The sequence below is a fragment of the Acomys minous genome, assembly GCF_964271855.1.
Source record: "Acomys minous genome assembly, chromosome: 3".
In the NCBI taxonomy this organism is placed as follows: Eukaryota; Metazoa; Chordata; class Mammalia; order Rodentia; family Muridae; genus Acomys; species Acomys minous.
In genome coordinates this window covers 73,096,746-73,117,428 of record NC_140485.1, presented here as the reverse complement: position 1 = coordinate 73,117,428, position 20,683 = coordinate 73,096,746, and the positions used below count along the sequence as shown (strand labels likewise).

General features: G+C 42.3%; 1 protein-coding gene across 16 annotated transcripts in view; it reads right to left on the bottom strand.

Annotated features, from left to right (window-relative positions):
* The window catches only part of PTPRT (protein tyrosine phosphatase receptor type T), a 1,106,784-nt gene that overhangs the window by 345,394 nt on the left and 740,707 nt on the right, over positions 1-20,683 (bottom strand). For all 16 annotated transcript variants that reach the window (XM_084776217.1, XM_084776209.1, XM_084776218.1 and 13 more), the window contains exon 9: positions 18,836-18,945. In XM_084776217.1, coding sequence (XP_084632343.1) covers positions 18,836-18,945 — 110 coding nt within the window. The remainder of the gene's footprint in view (positions 1-18,835; positions 18,946-20,683) is intronic.

Sequence of the window (20,683 nt, the reverse complement as noted above, 5' to 3'; positions counted from 1 at the left end):
TGTGTGTGTGTGTGTGTGTGTGCATGCGCCTGTGTATGTGAGAGAGAGGCAGGGTACTAATATAAAAAACACATTACCTAGGAGAAAAAGAAAAACCAGCTATGGAATTTAATGGTTACTTGGCAGCTATGACAGCAATATATCTAACCCTTACAGTATTTAGCATGGGGGGGGTTGAAGATTGCTTTGCCTAGACACTATTTTAATAAATTAAGCCAACAAACTAACTTCAAAGAAGTTCATTTGCCTCAAAGACAGGTTATTCTAATTTGAAGGCTATGGGTCTTTTGCTTTTGTTTTGCTTTGTTTTGTTTTCATCATTACACGATTGTTACCTATGGTTCATCATAGTTTTATCTGAAATATGGGAAAACAACAGAGGAATGGAAAAGTAAATTAGGGAATGCACACTCAATGGACAATTATGAAGTCATTAAAAAAAGATAAGCTATTTCCATGGTACTTTAAAAGCATCATGATTGTGATAAAATGCTTAATGAAAAATTACAATAACAAATTTATGTAATTATTGTTAGGTAAAATGTATACATGTTAATAAAGATAAAGCAGAAGGCAAAATAATTGTAGTGGGAAGGAGAGTATAGGTATTTTTTTCTCTAATATCTAAATTTTCTGTAATATGGTTATAAAAATTATCCGAGAGAGGATAAGATTGCTGAATGAGGGTGTAGCTGAAGAGTTCACAGAGAAGGGTGCACACACAAGGTCCTTCAGAGATCCTGAGATGTCTATATATGTTCTTCCTCCTCATCTTCACCTATGATGAGTGTAGGTAATCTGCTCAAGGGTGAGATTTTTCCCTTCTAGCCTTTTCTGCAGGAAGGCCTCAATAGCCCCACCCCCTTCTTGCACATAGTGAGACATGCAGGTTTCAGGACTGAGAATTGCATCCCAGGAATGCAGACAGCATACTGACCCAGAAGGCAAAAGAGGACCAAAGGAGCTCTGAGCATCACTGCCGACAATATGTCTGTAAGGCCTGGTATTGCCAGTGTGATGGGATCCAGGATGACCTAGGACACAAGTCTCTAGGCATGTCTGTGAGGATTAGCTGGAATAGGCAAACTGATGTAGAAATGCCCACCTTAACCAAGGGCAGCACCATTGCAGGGCTCCCAGGCTGAAACAAAAAGAGTAAGCCAGCTAGGCAGCAGAATCCATCACAGTGTGCTTTCTGACTGTGCGCTCCATGTGGTCAGCCATCTTGGGGTCCGGTCACTATGACTTCCCTGACAAGGTGGACTAGTCTCATTAAACTGTGAACCAAATCCCTTTATCCTTTTAGTTGTTTTGTCAGGGTCCTTTATCACATCACCAGGAAAAGTAGCCACTACAGGGGCTAATGCTGGGAACGTTCTTTTCCTGGGTCAGGTCTCACGGAGCATGGCCCAGAGGCTCCAGAAAGAGCAGGGGCCCAGAGTAGTCAGAAGAAAAGCAGCAGTGGGAGGAGACAGGTCACTGGGTCTGTCTTTAGTTGCTACCTTCCTCTCGCCTTCTTGGGCAATCTCAGCCATATCCTTCTTTGCGTCAAAGGCCTAACAAAAGCTTCCACTGGGGTTAATTGTGATACCCGAAAGTTGAGGAGAATGAGCCCCAATGTGCCTCAAGTTGTCCTTTCTACACAGTCACAGAACCTTACCTGGTCTTGACATACTCTCTGCACCTTCACACACATGCTTGGGTCCTGCTGTCAAGACTGAAGAACTACAACTTCTTCTTCTTCTTCTTCTTCTTCTTCTTCTTCTTCTTCTTCTTCTTCTTCTTCTTCTTCTTCTTCTTCTTCTTCTTCTTCTTTTCCTTCTTTTTTTTTTGTGCCTCTGATCCTACCGGATCTCCATGTTGACAAGATGGGAGTGACTCTGGTCATGACTTGTACAGATCCCACTGTATTGCTGACAGCCATAGTCCAGGGTGTGCTAGGGTGTCTGGTGGGTTTTACCAGAATTTCACAGCTGTCTCATTTTGCTGGTCCATAATTCTAAGGTCCCTGAGAGTATTATGGCAAAGTCCATAAAGATTATAAGTATTGCAAAAAGCGCTTGAAACTGAAATATATTTTGACTGGAAAAGATGTGCCCAAATTACTATAAGAACAGACGCGTGGGGCTAGAGAGATGGCTCAGTGGTTAAGAGAACTGCCTGTCCTTTCAGAGGACCTAGATGCAATGTAGAACACTGACATGGTGGCTCATAACTGTCCATGACTCCAAGTCCAGGGGACCAGATGCCCTCTTTTGGCCTCTGCAGTCACGAGGTACACATATGTCGTATAGACAGACAGACAGACAGACAGACAGACAGACAGACAGGCAAAACAGCAATACATGTTGGGTGCTGGTGGCTCATGCCTTTAATTCCAGCAGTGGGGAGGCAGAGGCAGGCTGGTCTCTGTGAGTTTGAGGCCAGACTGAACTACAGAGTGAGTTTCAGGATAGCCAGGGCTACACAGAGAAACCCTGTCTCAAAACAAACAAAACAAAACAAAAAACCAACAACACACCAAACAAAAACAAAAACAACAAAAAAACCCCAAACACCAGTATACATTACATAAAAATTTAAAAATTAAAACAAAACAGCAATAAAAACAAAAACAAATAAACATGGATTCTGTGAGATAGGCTGGTAATTTTAGTGTTTCACTGGGCCACACACCAAAGCTCTGAAACCAGGCTGCAGCCTGAATGCTGACCTCATCCGACTGGAATAATCACCTTGGGTGTCTTGACATGAGGAAGGGAGTTCTAAGTCCATGGCAGAGTCTTCAGAGGAGCAATCCCTGGCGTGTATGTGGGAAATGGGTATCAGGGAAGGTGAGGGCACATCTACGCCATCTATGCATCTCCTTCTGTAAGGAAATAACAAACTGAAAGATAAGTTTTAAAACAAGGGGCAATCTATGCTGAGTCCTCTAACCTTGAGCTTATAGATTTCCATCCCAATCTGGCCATATTGTTCTACTCTCCTCCCTTAGATCCATTTCTATTGAACAGAGGGCTATTATTTTGAGCGCAGTTCTGCAATCAATGGGAGGCATATGAGTGCTCCTGCTTGCTGTCCGCCGGCAAATCTATAAGAGGGCGAAGGAAGCAAGAGCTCAGACTCTCCTCACCCGCTGTTTAAAGAAAAGTTCACTCTTATGTCCCAAACTTATGTTCTACAGTCTAGGAAGATCAATCAACACATCCCCAAATAAAGTGATGACAAAGCGAGCCATGGTCTATGCTGCCAGAGAGCCATTAAATGGAATAAAACGGATGACACATCAATGGAAACTTGTTGGACATAGTAAAAACGTGAAAGTGTGATCACCAACATATCAGAGATGCTGCACGTGCACGGGACCCACAGCACGCTAGTGTGCACAGGAAGGGGCATAGGAGTGACCTTGTACCCCCTCTCTGCCTAGCATGATGAGATGCTAGAACATCACTAACAGTCTCAGAGAATGAATTACTTTCAAAAATACCAAGGAGTCAGGGCTGAGGAGATGGCTTAGTCAGTCATGTGTCTGCTATGCAAACACAGGGTCCTACATTCAGATTTTAGCACTCATTGCTGAGGACCATGGCACATGGGTAGCACACTAGCAGCAGAGTAGATGAACATAGTTGGGTCCCCAGAGCTGCTGGGCCAGCCCATCTAGCCAATTAATGAGCATCAGGTTCAGTAAGAAGCACTGCACAAAAGAACAAACACCAAGGGAAGAGTGGTAGAGAGGAACACACAAAAATCATCTTCTGGCCTCCACGCATAACTTGGATGCCTGTATACACAATGTATACACACAAACTTGAACACACTCATTACAAAATCCTATACAAGGAGAGTTGATTCATGTTTGAAATATGGTTTTAGTCATCAAATAAGTATTTACCAAATGTCTGTTTTTAGTAGGCCCTGTTCTAGCAGTTGGAATACAGTTATAAATAGACTCATAGCTTTAGCAAGGGTGTGTCTAGGAAATTGAGTTGCATGGGTTAAGTGCAAAGTCTTGGGTCATCGGGGTGTCATGCATTCCACTAGAAACTTTTGCAGAATCTGAGATGGATCCCCGAGATTTCACATGGTCCTATCGGGTCATGTCTGTGAGCAAAGGGATGGCAAGCTTGAGTATCACTGTATTTTAATCACCAAAAGAAGCCACCGTAATCCTCATGTATTAATGCATTTGTCCTTCCTGGGTCCTAGGTACCACATAAGAGATTGTATTTTCTCATATAGTGAATAATATATATGGAAATCTTATCTTCACAGCACTTACAACACAGAGAGACATATATAAGTACGTGATAATTACAGATTGTGTGTGGTATGTTATATAGGAATGAGAAACAATGGTAAAGAATAATGGTTTGTGGGGGAAAGTCTCATTTTAGGACAATTTAGGGGGGGACCTTCTGAGAGGGTAGAAGGTGTATGGTAAAATGGGTTGGCCAAAGAAGAGCAGACACGTGGGCTTTTTGGCAACGAAAACCTCTGTATATTATAAACCTTAGGCAGGAGAGAACACAGCCCACACTGGAGGTCATAAGAGAAGGCCGTGGAGACTGGCAGAAATGAGAGCGAGAAACAGTTCTTTCTGAGCAAAGTTAGCAGTTCAGATTTTATGGGAAACACAACACCTCTGAAAGTAAGGTAATAAAACTATGGGGGAATTATTAAAGCCAACCTAAATATAGATAAATTTAATATTGTAAAGATGTCAATTACCCACATATAGTTTTACACAGTCAAGGCAATTCTAATCAAAATGGTAGCAGATGTTTTCATTAAATTTGATGAGTAGACTCTAAAATGAAAGGCCCCTAGGGCGAGAATAACCAAGATATTTCTGAAGGATGAGGCAGAGGGATGTGCTCTATCAGGGGTCCAGATTAAATGTGGCACTGTGATAACTGTGGCCACGTGTGGTTGGTATGAAGGCCAGTGGAAGAAAGAAATCAGGAAAAAAAACATATCAAGAATTTTGGGATAGGTTAGATATACCTAGTAACGCAAGGACAAAGAAGGACTTACTTTTATGATTTGGCTCAAGTATTCATTCTGCACTTGTGGAAACACACTGCAATATTCCATTGTGTATCATGTATAAAAACAACTGCACATAGATCAAACACATATATTTCAGGAGCAGAATGGACACATACTAGTAGAAATACAGGAAACTGTTCTTCCTGACTTGAGTTAGAGAAGGATTAATTAGGAGCAGAGGAATTCTGACCAAAATAAGCCAATACTGAAAAAATGATAGCTAAAGTCTTCTATCTTCAAAATATATCTTACAGGGGGTAAAGCTAGCACGCTATGTGTCTAGCCAAGAGGATAAGTATCAGAATATGTTCTGAAATGTATCACATAGCAGGAGGCAGGAGGGTACAACCTAATTGAAAACCAAGCAAATGGCAAGAGTAGAAACCTCACAGGGAAGCAAATGCAGATGAATAAGGTGAGGAGGAGACTCCACTTTATTCATAATCAATTTATGATATTGGGGGACGTACAGGAAGAGAGTAACTAGGTGCCACTTGATACTTACCTGGCTAAGATATACTGGCGCAGATAGACAGGATCTAAACATCACCGCCGTGCTTGTATTTTGTAATGTAAAATCAAAATATTGGAAGCTGACTAAACTAGTTCAGGAAGTTGTTTTGCTTTGCAGCAGGAGTTGATGAGTCCCTTACTATTACACATATTCTAGATACACAGTCAGGAGAACACAAGCGCATGGGTAATTAGAAGGAACGTATAGTGATGTTCCTGTCAGTACTAGGCATAGAACCTGGGACCGTGTAAATACTCGGCAAATGCTCTAGCATGGAGCTCATTGTGTTGCCCAGGCTGGCCCATTCTGTAGTCCAGGCACACCTTCAACTTGTGATTCTTCTGCCTCGTTATCACCAAGAGCTGAGACTTCGGGCCCATGCCACTTGACCTGAATGGACGGTGCTCATTTCAGCACATTGATAAAAGCAACACACTGGGAGCACTCCCCAGTGTGTGAAAACTACATTCTAGTAACATTAAGCAATGGAATATTAGACAGCAGTTAAGATGAATGAGTTCCAACTACAATCATCAAAAAAGGAGGCATGTTAGGAACACTGGAGGAGGCAGGAGGGTGGGTTGAAAAGATATAAGCAAGTATTTATAATACTTTTAAATATGTGAAAGATTAAGTAAGTACTTCTGTGGATAATAAGTAGATAAAAGATACTGTCAAAATTCCAGATGTCTAATAACGTGCTATGCAAAAATGAATGGATGAACGAAAAAGTCGTACACAATGGATGGAAAAGAAGGTCGCACACAGAGAAATAAGGTAAGGGCTTCATGAAACTAGGAGCAAGATTAATCTAATTGTTGGTAATCCAGGGCCTGCAGGGCCCCTGAGTCTATTGGTACAACCTCCTAATCAATAAGTGGGGAAACCAAGACCCAACCTGGGAAAGGGCTAATTCAGATTCATCATTTGCCAATGACAAACCAAAAGTGAACAGTTACTCTCCTAACTTAACAATTCCCAATCTGATTTTCAGTAAAAGACACATGTTAAGAACATGCCTAGAAGAAAATGAAAGACCAGGAGAGCAGTAAAGCACCTTTACAACAATTTGAAGGATTCTGAAGGGTACATGGTATTCAGGCATGCGGGTATATGTATATACATTACATGTATATGAGCATGCATGCATGTATTCTCTATGCATATGCATGTGTATCCATTTGTATGTTTGCATGGGTATGCCTAGGTATACACATGCCATATACATGCAAATATGTGTGTTTGTATATATGAGCATGTAAATGCGTTCTGTATATGTGCATGTGTATGTGTCCATGTATCCAGATGTGTATCCGCATGTGTGCTCATGTGTTGTGTGTCTGTGTATATGTGTCTATATCAGTGGTTCTCACCCTTCCTAATGCTGTGGTCCTTTAATTCAGTTCCTCATGTTGTGGTGACCCTCCAAACATAAAAATTATTTTCATTGCTGCTTCATAACCTTAATTTTGCTCCTGCTGTGAATAATAATGTAAATTTCTGAGTTCTCTGATGGTTTTGTTGGCCCTTATGAAGGGATCATTCAACTTCCAAAGGAGGGGGGGGTCACACCCCACAGGTCGAGAACCGAGATAGAACCCGCTGGTCTACATGCATTGAAACCATAAGGAAGCAGAACCAAGTTCTGTTCTGGTGCCAATTGTAATGGAATTACTTCTTGTTTGCTAAGAGTAAAAGAAAAAGTAATGAAAAGAAAAGAGCCCATCGGGTTGGGATAGGAGGCGAAAAGCCATCTGCTACCTCCTAAGCAGTGACAGAGATAAGCTGGAGTCAATTCCAGATTTGAATTCCAGCCTCCAGGGCCTCAGAGCTTCCACCTGTCCTGACAGCACACCAAAACCTGCAGCTCCCCTTCATTTATGAACTAAAACCGGAAAGGCTCTGACCAAAACAGAAACAAACCAGGCAGCCAGTTTAAAACCCGGCATTCACGCGCTGTCCTGCCCAGCGCGGCAGCATTCCGCAGGAGTGACATGCTAAAACATCAGACACGAAAAGAGAACAACTTGCGATGTTTAAAGAGATTTCTCAGCAACTTAAACAACGCCTCTGGGCAGTGTATTGAAAGGACATGGCCTCCAGAGGAAGGGTTCCCTCACTAGCCGTGAGGCTGTGTACAGGAGAGACCCCTTACAAAGGCTCTGGGCCCGTGCGGTGCATCAAAACGCAATTCCATATAAGGGGCATAAAAGAGCCCACGCTGGGCAAATACACAGACTAACTTCGCGCGCTCATCCTTCATCTCTCCTGGAGACTTTTTCTCTTTTAATCTAAAATTTTCCCTCGGCAAACTTCTAGATGCTATTATGAGAAGAAGTTAAAACTGGGAGCCTCCTGAGATGACACGGCACTTCTCCCCAGAGGTCAGGTCCCCTCCACAGTGGACTGGAGTGATTCTGAGAAGGGAGTTGAGCGCAGGCACCTCGGCAGATGTGAATATGTGTTTATTCTCACAATCACAGAATAAATGCATAAAGAACACAAAAAGTCTTGCACAAAAATATCAGTGCTCAAATGCAGATGTGGGTCACAAATCTACACTGCACTGCCATGCTGTGGCACCCACTGTGTACAGCTAAACTGAGTGACTGATGCCTTTTCTGGAACACCTATTGCCAGGAAAATGATCGTCTGTCCTTTAGGTAACATGTACTATGCATCCACCTGATGATGTCTTCCATCGTGTTTCATGGCTCCATCACAAATACCTCTGTTGTAATAGAAAAAAAAAAAAAAAGGAGTACCCAAGGCAAATATATAGGCACCCTTGATAGGCTGTGGGGGAAGTGACAGGTGGCTATAACGGGCCTGCTTACAGAACGCACCTCCTTCCTTTGAGACTCTGAGTGTCAGAAATCAGTCTTCTCAACCCAAGCTGTTCCTAGCAACACACCTGTCATTCTCCCCCTCTTCCTCGGATGCCCGGTCCTGCCCATGACATCTACCCAGAGATGCCTACATTTTAAAGCCTCTGGTAAGAAACGTCCTATGAAGAGTGAGTGATGAGCTGATGGCTTGAAAAACAAAAAAGGAAAGAAATGGCTTCCAGACATCTCAGAGCCCTAGCTCTCAAGATTTAGGGAAGACTTCTAGGCAAATATTACGTTTTGTGCCCAAGTGTATCTTTCTTAATCTTCAAAAAAAAAAAAAAAACCCACCAACTTCTGCTACCAAGGAGATGGGGGAGAATCTTAAGTAAAGACTATGGTGGACTACTGGATCTGCGTTATAAAGGGATGTTGATGCAATGGTGTCCCCTTGTGCATCTGCCATTAACCCCACACCCTGTTCATGTGGTAAACTTGGGCGGGGGGAGGGGAAGAGGCCAACCAGGGCTTCTCAAATGTAAGCCTTAAAGTACACAGGCACCTTGTGTCCAGCTCTGAATGAGCAATTAGATGGCTCCAGTGTCTGCATCAGAAGGTGCTGGAGCCTAGCCCAGTAAGAAGGCGTATGAAGTGAGTCAGGGTCCAGGCTCTGTTTCCTAGGTTTCCTGCACACGGTTCTTCTTTGCAACCCCATGCGCACCCTGAAGTTTCCTCAATAAACTTAAGATCAACAGACAAGCAAAGAAAGACACTCAGATCACATAGCTAGAACCTTCCATAGGAAACCCTTAGCTATGTGGACTGCAATGAAGTCCATATACTTACCCCCTCATTTGTGCATCTTTCTCATTATTTATTTACCTGCAGTTTTCAAGGGCTCAAGTTGTGATTCAAAGAAAAATAGTTTTCTTTCTTAGAACATTTTTTTTTCATGTTCAAAGTAAGATCGAGGCATGAATTTCTCAAGGGCTAACACTAATCTTTAACCAGAATGAAAACCACAAAATTACTCAAAAATTCATCATCCCTCATGTTAAGAGAAAGCACAGATCTATACATTCATTAAGGACTGTTTATTGAGTACATATTATGCACAAGGTTTTATTTGGGGTCCCCAAGACACAGTAATATAGAGAATGAAAATGGCCCACTTTAGTCATTTCAACACTCAAGGCTAAAATGGAAGCAGAGAGCTGGTATTGCAGTTCAGGTTGAAGGTCTACCGGTTGAATTCCTTTTGCTCAGAAGAGTTCACCCTTCTTGCTACCCAAACCTTCACCTTATCAGTTGAGGCCCTATTCATATTATATAAGTTGGTCTGCTTTAATAATAGTACACTTGTCTTGCTAATCTCATTCCAGGCACCACCACAGAAGCACGCAGTACAATATATGACCACACATCTAGACACTGTGACAAAGCCAAGGGAACACAGGAAACACAGGCATCACCAGGCCCATACTCCATGATGCTAAAAGGACAAGGGTTTAGATAAGGCTACAGTACAGTATGTAAACAAAGTGAGTGTGGCCCGTTAAAAGGCATTAAAGAAAGCAACTGGCTAAAAGAGGAAACTAGAGAGAGAAGTCTGGGACAAATAGGGAAGTAGAGGGCAAACCCTCTTGGAATTGATGGACTGAGGAACTAACCCTAAGAAGGGGAAAAAGGTAGGATGCTGGAGACAAAAGGACGTTTTTTGGAGTCCTGTAGGCTGTGGGGGACTTGGAGAGCCTAAGAAAGTGATGGAAGGCTGGAGGAGCTGGGCCACAGGCACAGGAAGAGCTACAGGAGGAGAGGCATGCAGAGGGTACATGACTCGGAGCCCTAAGATGCAGATGAGGCCAAGGAGCCGGATGAACATGATGACACTGGCAGTGCACCGGGAATGGGGTACAGATGGGGTATGAACAATAGCTACTAGATGATCCAGGCATCCATGGCTAGGTGAAAATGGGATCATTTGGTCTGACCTGGGACTATTTGGGCAGGAGAAATGATGGAACTTTCTGGTGGATTCTCTGAACAGCATCTAGGAAAATATCTAATTCTCCCATTTCTGGCATGAACAATTCAAAAGAATCAAGGTTTTTTTTTTTTCCTTCTAGTTACCAGCCTGGCTTACCATACCCCATAATGGTCTGAATTATGAAAATGTTGTGTGCTAATTAACATAGATTTGGCTTAAATTACTCAAATTTGGACTGAGGGTTGCATTAGTCATGATTCAGCAGATCCCTTCCCCCTCCTGTCCGTCTGAAACGTGTCACAATCCCCCCACTGTACCTCTGTGGACCATAGACAGGAGAGCCCGGTGTTGATGAGTCCTGCGTACTCACTGTGGTAAAGCTAAAGAGCAGAGGGTGGCATATGCATCCACCCAGACCCAGCGGCCTCTACTTGAAGCCCTGAACTTACACAGAGCTGGCAAATTCTCTCTCCATCAATGTCGCTACCTGCTCCCATCCTGCTCAATGTTCTCCTGCCTCCGAACTCAAACGAGCCTTCTTGCACTGCATCTTACTAGCATGTTGCTTCCCACAGCCCCCAACTTCTGTTCAGACTGAATCCAGCCATCTGTATGCTGGAAAAATATTGACGAATCTCCCACCTATTCTACCTATTAAAGGCGCCCCCACACAGCAATGTTGCCTTGTGTTGTTGAGGCAAAGTCTGTGTTTTATTTAACTCTGAATGCTGGGTACCTAGAATAGCTGGCAAGATAAATGTCAATCAAGTCTAGCATAATCAACACACCCATTCCTGCCTCATTAGGGTCTTCTCATTCCCTCTAAGCTGCTCAGATTTATACACTGTAATTAGAAACTTGGTGATTTGGACTGCTAAACAGAAAGGCTTACTGGAAAGCTTCATATGTCTGAATTTTAAATATTTTCACACTTCGTTAACCCAGTTGCAAGTGTAACATCTTCTGGCCCAATTCTCTCACGTGGTGTGAATTTTATTTTGGGGCAGGGATGAGCACAATTAATTGAATTGAAACACATATTGATTACTATTTTTTTTTATGAACTCTGAGAAGCTTGTCTCTCAATGATCTTATTGAAGCACTTTGAGACATTTGCTTAACAGGTTTTTGTTCTCAGTGACCTCATTCTGGCTGGAAGCCCCAGTCGGCTATTGCCATGGTCTGCATTTAAGGAGTTGTGCTTGTCCCTAAAAGGTGAATTAGATGGAAGATGCTAAATTGCCCTTCTTTCACATCTAAGGTTGATGAACCTTAGCATCCCACTCAGACATAAAAACTGTGCAAAGAGCACAGCTGTTTGGAGCTCATAGAAAGGAGCATTCTGTAGCATATGGCCACACCCTCCATGCAAGGATGGTCCTGCTTGACCAGGCAGGTACTTCCAGATGAGCTGATAGTCCCCTAACAACCTCTACTACCTCCCTCTTAATGTCCAAGTGCTGAAACTAGAGTGTTTTTGTTTTTTTAGAACAGAACTTTGTAACATGCACATGAATCATTGGGGGCTCTTGGTGACGTAAGCTCTGATTCCATGCTTCTGGAGCCTGAGATTTGGCACCTCTAGCATGATCCCATGAGGTGCTGATGCTGCTGTTGTCTGGACACAAGACCTTTGACGTTACCTGTCACTCGGGAGAGGGAACAAGACAGACACACATTTTCTGTCTCTCACTGGAGTGAGACTATCCAGTGATCTGAGGCCGTGATCTCATTCACCCAAACTTCCTGCTGCAAAAGCGCTGTCCACTCCTGTAGGCTCTGCTGAGAATTCTGAGCTCTTCCTTCTGTGGGAAGGAGTGATGACTACTAGTCCATAGAGGTGGACCAGAGCCATGGTGAGACTCACATCCATTATGGGAGGAAAAATCCATGAGCTAACCTGCCTGGATGCCAAGAGTCCATCAAGACGAGAATGTCTGAGTCAAAATAAGAAAGAGGTAGCCATAACAAACCACCATGTCCTCCACACAGGTGATCACCCAGGTGAGCCCTCATCACGGTCTCATAGAAGATGGAAAGGTTCTCACTTCCTGGTTCATTTTTCTACACTCACAAGACACTTGTAACACAGTACCCCAGGGTCTGCTGTTCACAGAATAGTGAGGTGCTCTTTTAAGAGTAGAAATCTCACAGCTGGGGAGATGGCTCGGTGGGTAAGAGTGCTTGCTGAGCAAGCATAAGGACCAGAGTGGGATCTGTGGCATCCATGTGGAGAAGTAGTTGTGGCTGCTTCTGCCTGTTACCTCAGCAGTGTGAAGAAGAGATAGTGTCATGGGATTGTTGGTCAGCCAGCTCAGCCAAAACCAAGCAAAAAACAAAAAATAAATAAATAAAAGCAGAAAAGAAACAAAAACCAAGACGAGTTCCAGTTTCAATGAGACACATGTCTCATCTCAAAAGAATAAGCTTGGAGCGTGACAGAACAGGACACCTGATATCCTCTTCTGACCTCTATATATGCCCACAGTCACACACACACACACACACACACACACACACACACACACACACACACACGCAATCTGTTTAATTTCTCTGCTTAAATTCAATCTAGAGCTTTCCATTCTTCCGTTCTCCTCAAGATAAAAGGCAAACTTCCGGCCCTACTTACTCTGATACTCTCAAATGCCAGCCCATCGCTCTTCTCTGGGTTCACAAAGCTGTGGTCACTCTGGCCTCCTCTCTGTCAGACATGCCTGTCACTCCGACCTCAGGGTTGTTGCACCAGCCTGCCCTTCCTTGTGTCCTCACTGCCTTGCTTTCCCAGACTCTGTTCAGGTCAAACTAACTGCACATGGTTCAGAACCTTTGCCTTGACGGTTGGCATGGGATTCTCTCTCTCTCTCTCTCTCTCTCTCTCTCTCTCTCTCTCTCTCTCTCTCTCTCTCTCTCTCTCAGTTCTTACACAGTTGAAGCCTAAGACAGTTTGACACATTCAGATTATAAAGTGGAGACCAAAGCTCGGAGACAGAGTGGTACTTCATCAGAGCCACTCTGATTTGGGGGTACAGGACTGTTCAAGGATAAATCCTGAGGTTGTTGTGTGATGTGTATTAAAAGGGGGAAGAAATTTTACCTTGGCACTGATTGGACCCAAACTGTTTAAACTACATGGTCTCTCTCTATCTGTCTCTGTCTCTCTGTCTGTCTCTGTCTCTTTCTGCATGTCTCCCCCACCCCACCCGTGTGTGTGTGTGTGTGTGTGTGTGTGTGTGTGTGTGTGTGTATGCTGAATCAAGGTTGAGTTGTATATAGAAAGGCATAGACAAACCATTTTTTTCTTCCATTTGTGTCATCATTCCATTCTTTTTTAACAAAATACTGTTTTTGAGACTATAAGATAGTACTTTGTAATTTATGGGTTCCTCTCTGGAAATTATAGCTAGATCCTAATTTTAAAAAGCAAATTAGTTCTATCTAATTAAATTTGGAAATTGCCTCATAAACACATATTTTGTCATAGATGTCTCTAAAAGCGAGGACCCTTGTCTGCTCCTCTCAGGGGCAAGGCTGGCTTGAACTTATTGTGAAGGGAACTCCACATCTCTTTGCTCAAGAGGGCATACTCTTTGGTTAGTTGTAAAAAAAAAAGGGGGCTTCCTAGAAAAGAACTTTTCAATTTTTAATGTCCATATGAATCTACCAGGGACCTGGTTAAACTGGAGATGCTGATTCGTCAAGTATTGATGCGGTTTAAGATGCTGCATCTCTTATGTTCTAGTTTGTTCACCACACTGTAGTATATCGGGAGCTACACCTGAATTCAGGAGACAGGAATATGCATGCCATCCTGGCTGTATGGCCCAAACACATCACATTTCTATCCCTCAACTTCCTCATTTTTATGCAATATTAGCAACTAACACATTACTTATAAATTCCAGAGACTGTGGTAAAAGTATATTTAATGTGAACCTTGCATTGCAGAGACCTCATCTAGTAAATTACATTTTTTATTTTTACAGTTGAGAAGCCTGCAGTCCTAAGAGACTATCTGATGTACCACAGCCCACATACCAGGCAATGACTTAAATTTGGGTTCTCTTCTAGGTACCTGACCTCCAACTCATTAGCGTGAGACACACACCATCACAACCATGCTTACATACAGAGTACAAAGGATTAAATACACAAACTCCTACATTGCTTCACAGAATCATCCCCAAGAGTTTTGGTGTGTTACCAAAAGGATCATGGAAATATCAGTCAATTGCAATCTTCCAGCCCTGGTTCTCTATAACATAACCTGTAGAGAAGCCAAGAAGTTATTTGAAAATATCTCTACAGATCCACATCCAAGAGTCCATCATGGAAATGAAATTGCCACAAGGTACTAAGTTTACAAGGAAGACAGATAAGTTGTTTCCACTGTCTACCTCACACAGATGCCACAACTTTAGTAGGAGTTCTGACTCAACATGTCTAACTAATATAACATATAATATATAACAGCAAGGCATTGACTTGCTAGTCTGGTGCAAACCATAGCTCTATGATGTAAAAACTGATGTTGCTATTGAAAAAGAAGTCTATGCAGAGATTCAGGGCAGAGGTACAAAACAGTGGAAGCAAGTGGTTTCTGAGAGAGGGTAAGTGCAAGGGAAAGAGCCTTTTCATGACCAAGCTGCAATCATTTCAAATGAGAAAAATAAGGCAATTACCATGAGTTAGTCATAAAGCAAAATTCATTCAATTTCAGAGACTTTTATTCTGCAATGATATCCTTTTGTATTTTTTGGAATTACATCTTTTTAAATTAAATGCTAATAAGACATGGTAAAATAGCTTATGTTGGTTCCTAAAAATCTTTTTAATGTTACTGGTCCATGACTTCTAAGCTCATATACTCCTAGAATGGTGAAATGTCATATGAAGGTACCATCACTCCCTAAATCGTAGACCTTTCACTTGCTGTATGAAAAACAAGCTGCTAGGATGGTATTGGCATAGCAATAGGATTGTTGATCAAGTGAATCAAATCAAAGATGCAGAAATACATCCACACACATGGACACTTGATTTTTGACAAAGAAGCCAAATCTATTCAATGGAAAAAGGATAGCATCTTCAACAAGTGGTGTTGATCTAACTGGATGTCTACATGTGGAAAAATGCAAGTAGACCCATATCTATCATCATGTACAAAACTCAAGTCCAAGTGGATTAAAGATCTCAACATAAAACCAGAGACACTAACTCTGATAGAATAAAAAGTAGGGAACTGCTTGGAACACATTGGCACAGGAGACAACTTCCTGAACAGAGCACCAACAGCCCAGGCCTTAATGTCAACAATTAATAAATGGGACATCATGAGGCTGAGAAGCTTCTGTAAGACAGAAGACACTGTCAACAGAACAAAGAGACAGCTTACAGACTGGGAAAAGATCTTCACTAATCCTATATCTGACAAAGGTCTAATATCCAAAATATATAAAGAGCTCAAGAAATTAAACACCACCAAACCAAATAATCCAATTAATAAATGAGGCTCAGATACGATACTCTATGAGCATATAAAGGGGGAGGAAGTCCCCCTCAGGCACAGTCATAGGGGAGGGGGTAAGGGGAAGATGAGAGGGAGGGAAGAATGGGAGGATACAAGGGATGGGATAATCATTGAGATGTAACAAGAATAAATTAATAAAAAATTTTTTTGAAAGAATAAAAGGAAAAAAAGAAATGGGGCTCAGAATTAAACAGAGAATTCTCAACAGAGCATATCAAATGGCTGAGGAACACTTAAAGAAATGCTCAATGCTCAATGTCCTTAGTCATCAGAGAAATGCAAATCAAAATTACTCTGAGACTCCATCTTACACCCATCAGAATGGCTAAGATCAAAAATTCAAGTGACACCACATGCTGGCAAGGTTGTAGAGAAAGGGGAACACTCTTTCATTGCTGGTGAGAGTGTAAACATGTGCAACCCCTTTGGAAATCAATCTCGCACTTTCTCAGAAAACTGGGAATAGGGCTACCTCAAGACCCAGCTATTCCACTCCTTGGAATATACCCAGGAGATGCTCTACCACACAACAAGGACATACAATCAACCATGTTCATAGCAGCCTTATTCATAATAGCCAGAACCTGGAAACAACCAAAATGTCCCTCAGTCGAAGAATAGATAAAGAAACTGTGGTACATTTACACTATGGAATACTACTCAGATATTAAAAACAAGGAAATACTGAAATTTGCAGGCAGATGGATGGAATTAGAGATGATCATCCTGAGTGAGTTAACCCAGACTCAGAAACACTCGCATGGCCTATACTCACTTATAATTGAATACTAGGCCAAAAAGGATGTCCCATGAGAGTCTCCGTTTACCAGGAGGTTGGGATAGATGCGAGGACCTCCTATTGGGACTCTAGGTGAGAGAAGTGTGGAAGAATAGGGAAATAGAAAGATCCAGAGGGTCCTACAAAACCAGAAGAAGAACATCATGATGGGCACATCTGGACTCAAACTACTGTACCAACCAAGGACAATGCATGCAGTAAACATTGAACCCCTACTCAGATCTAGCCAGGGACAGGACATTCTCCACAGTTGTGTGGAGAGCAGGGACTGACTATGACCTGAACTCTGGTGTCCCATATTTGATCACTTCCCTGTGGTGAGGAGGCCTGGTGGCACTCAGAGAAAGAATAAGAAGGCTATCAAGATGATATGGTCAGGGAAGGAGGTCCCCTTCTGTCACAGATCTAGGGGAGGGAATAGGGAGAAAGAGAGAGGGAGAGAGGACCGGGAGGTGACAAGTAAGGGAGTAACAGTTGAGATTTAATCTGAATAAATTAATAAAAAATGCAAAAGGGAGGGGAGACAAGTGAAGGGATAACAGTTGAGATATAATCTGAATAAATTAATTAAATTAAAAAATTTAAAATAAATAAAAAAGAAAAGAAAAGCAGGCTGCTATGCTCCAATATCTCTGTCTCTGTCTATTTCTGACTGTCTCTCTCTTGCCTCCCTCTCTCTTCCCTCCCTCTCTCTCGCCCTCTCCCCCTCTTTCTCCCTTTCTCTGATTGTATTTTCTACAATGAAATGCACACAACTGTAAATTACTCTGAATTTATAGGATTTTTGTTTCACTTTTCCACCCTATAATGTTTGACTGCACCCTAGCCACATCTGCCAATATAAAGGCTTCTCCTCTTATAACAAACACAAGAAGCTCGAGAAGGTTCATAGACATTAGGGTGCTTGTATTCCTCCTCCCAAGTGCCAACCCCGGAACTGCACCAAGCTCCCTGCATTTTCTAAAATGAAGATGCTAGATATCTTTTGAGACCAGGTGTCCAGTGAGACGAGATGTTTTCTATTGAACACAGTGATAAGATGCTTTGCAGATACCGAAGGACCACCCACGTCTCTAGAAAGCTTATGGGTTCTTTAGACTAATCCTGATCCTTCCTTCAGTGTAAAATACTTTATAACACTCTCAACTTTTTCTCCCAAGCCAACTCTCTGTAGGTGTGTGTTTCTGCATGGATGCTCAGCAATATGCACTCCACTGTGGGCCTGCGTTCACATTTCAGTGTGAGAATCCCTGTGCCTTCTCTCACTACAGATGTGTTTGGCATCATCATTTTACAGATGAGGGATTGGGTCAGAAGAGATAGGAAGCCTACCAAGAGGGATCTGAGAATATGGACAAGTTTTTAGGACACAAGGTCACACCCTTTTTGACTTCAGCACCCATGGCTCTTATCTGCATCACACTGTTTTTCTGCTGTGTCCAGTATTAGAAGCTTATAGTATGTCAGAACATAGAAATGAAAGGAAAGTCAACCTTCCCCATGGGCTGGTTCCTATCTTAGATATCAGCCTTTGTGGAGCTAGTTTTGTCTTTTTGTTCTAAAATGACTTTCTGTATAGCTTAGTTTACCATCTTCAAGAGTTTGCTTTGTCAGTGCGTTCCGCTTGACTGCAGTCTATTCCATGTCTGATGATAAAGCTTTGCTGATGGGTGGGGAAGCTTATCAACTAGCAATTGGCTAATGATGTAATATGCTTTGGGCACAGAGCAAGTTAAAACTCAGGAATCTTTTAGCCTTAAAACAGAGACTGACTATAGAGTTCTCTCCAAAACCCAAGGTCTGATAATATATAGGGTGATTCTCACCATATTCGTTGTGGTTTTCCACATGGACGTTAACTTCTGCCTTCCAGGTGTGGGTGGGTCTTCTCTTACCCATCAGAACAACCTGATGCCTTGAACTATTGACACGTTTTCATAAGGGATTGCTCCTAACCATGATCATGTCGGTGTGTGGTATCTCCACATGGTCTTTGGGAAGGCCAAAAGAGGCCAGCTCTGTGCCCACCTTGTATCTCACTCACCTTTATGCCCTCGAAGGAACAGGTGTTCACTCACTGAATGGAGCTAAGCCAACTGAAGCAGCCCAGGAGGCCCCTTACCTCGTAGAGTGTGATGACCCCGTTGGTCTCATTGGGAGGTTTCCACTGGATGTAGATTTTCTCCTCGAAGGGTCCTCCTTGGATGGACTCAAGGGGAACAGCTCCTGGAACTGTAGAAGGGAAATGTTGTGAGCCTGATGTTACCTTCCACATCATTTCTCCAGCTCCACTGACCAAGACAGGGTCTAGCAAAGTTTCTATGAAGGACTAGGTATTAAATATTTTAGGACTGATGGCTGATACTATCTCTGATCCAACTTCTTGACTCCGCTATCGTAGCACAAAAACGGAAGTGGAGAATCTGTAAATGAATGAAAGTGGGTGGATTTTGATAAAATTTTGATTCCCCAAACAGACAATGGAATACATTTGACTCGCGGACTGACAGCTTTTCATTCACCTATTTGGAAAACACACTGGTGAAATGAACCTAATCAGACTCCGAGGACAAAGTAGGCTCCAGCATGCTTAGGATTGTGATTTGATGCGTGCAAAATGGGTTTGCTATCATTTTAATAATGCAGTCCCCTAGCCTGAAAACTTTTCTCCAACTTCAAAAAATGCTTCAGTGGTTTCTTAGTTTCTGGATCCACCAGGAACCATGTGCCCAATTAGAAGAACCTCATCTTGCTCCAAGAAGTCAGCTAACTCATAATGCCGCCGAGTCTCTTAATGTCCTGGAGTCGGATAGATGTTTGATATCCACTTGGTTGGATGAAGAGGTCAGTGCATGACTTATGCCAGTATCTGGCCCCAATCAGCACACTTTTCCTGGGACTTCTTCTGTAATAGGTGACTCTTTCCATCAGCCTCTTCCAGCATCCTCACACAACAGTCAGGAAGATGCTGAGCCAGAAGCCCAGTGATGCCCAAACTTCCACTTATTAGCCCTTAGAGAGTGAAGCATTCATGTACATCACACTGCCAGATCTATTTGTACTTCAGCATTATAAAAGCTGGTACTCTTACCCAGTGCTTACTCTTTGATCAGATTTTTACATACATGGTTTCACGTAGGCTACAAAACTGCTCTGCCTAATATGTATTATCCCCTTTATGCTGATAAAGGAAATGGAGCTGTGAGAATTAACTGACTTGGTCAAGGTCACACCGCTCTTAAGTTGCAAAGAGGAAATGGAACACCTGTCTTAGAGCCTCAAAGCATATACTCTTAATCACGCTACGCCTCTCTGATGGAGCCTCAACCATATGCTGCAATCAGTTCCCCATTGTCAAATTAAAGTGCACTTAGTTTTTCTCATTATGGACATGATGCATGTGATTTGTTGGTATTAAGAATATACAAAAAAGATCTTCAGGTCTGCACCAGGTCCTCTGAATACATATTATATTTTCATTCAGTATTGTTGTGGGGCTCCTGAGTATGCAAATAAGTGGGTTTCTAATTCTTGAGCCTTCCCTCTGCTGGCTTGCCGTGTCCAACTTCGGCATCATTTATTTTATTATATTATATTTTATTTTGCTATGACTTGCTCTTATCTCTTAGAAACTTATTTTATGAGAGGCAGAAAGTGAATGGACCTGGATGGGGAGAGAGGTGGGGAGGAACTTGAAGGAGTAGAGAGAGAGGGAAACAGTAATCAGGATATATTGTATGAGAAGAGAATCTATTTTAAATAAAAGGGGAATGGAAAGAAAAAGAAAAAAACCCTGAAAAACAAAACTAAAACCAAACAATTTTAAAGGAGAATGAACAAAGTCACTCACATTCAAATCCAAAGGTAGTTTCCCAGGATTCAATAGAAATATAGGTACATACACAATTTTATTAAAAATGAATTTTGAATTTATATTTTTTCTAAATTAATTCTCTGTATGTTGTAGTTT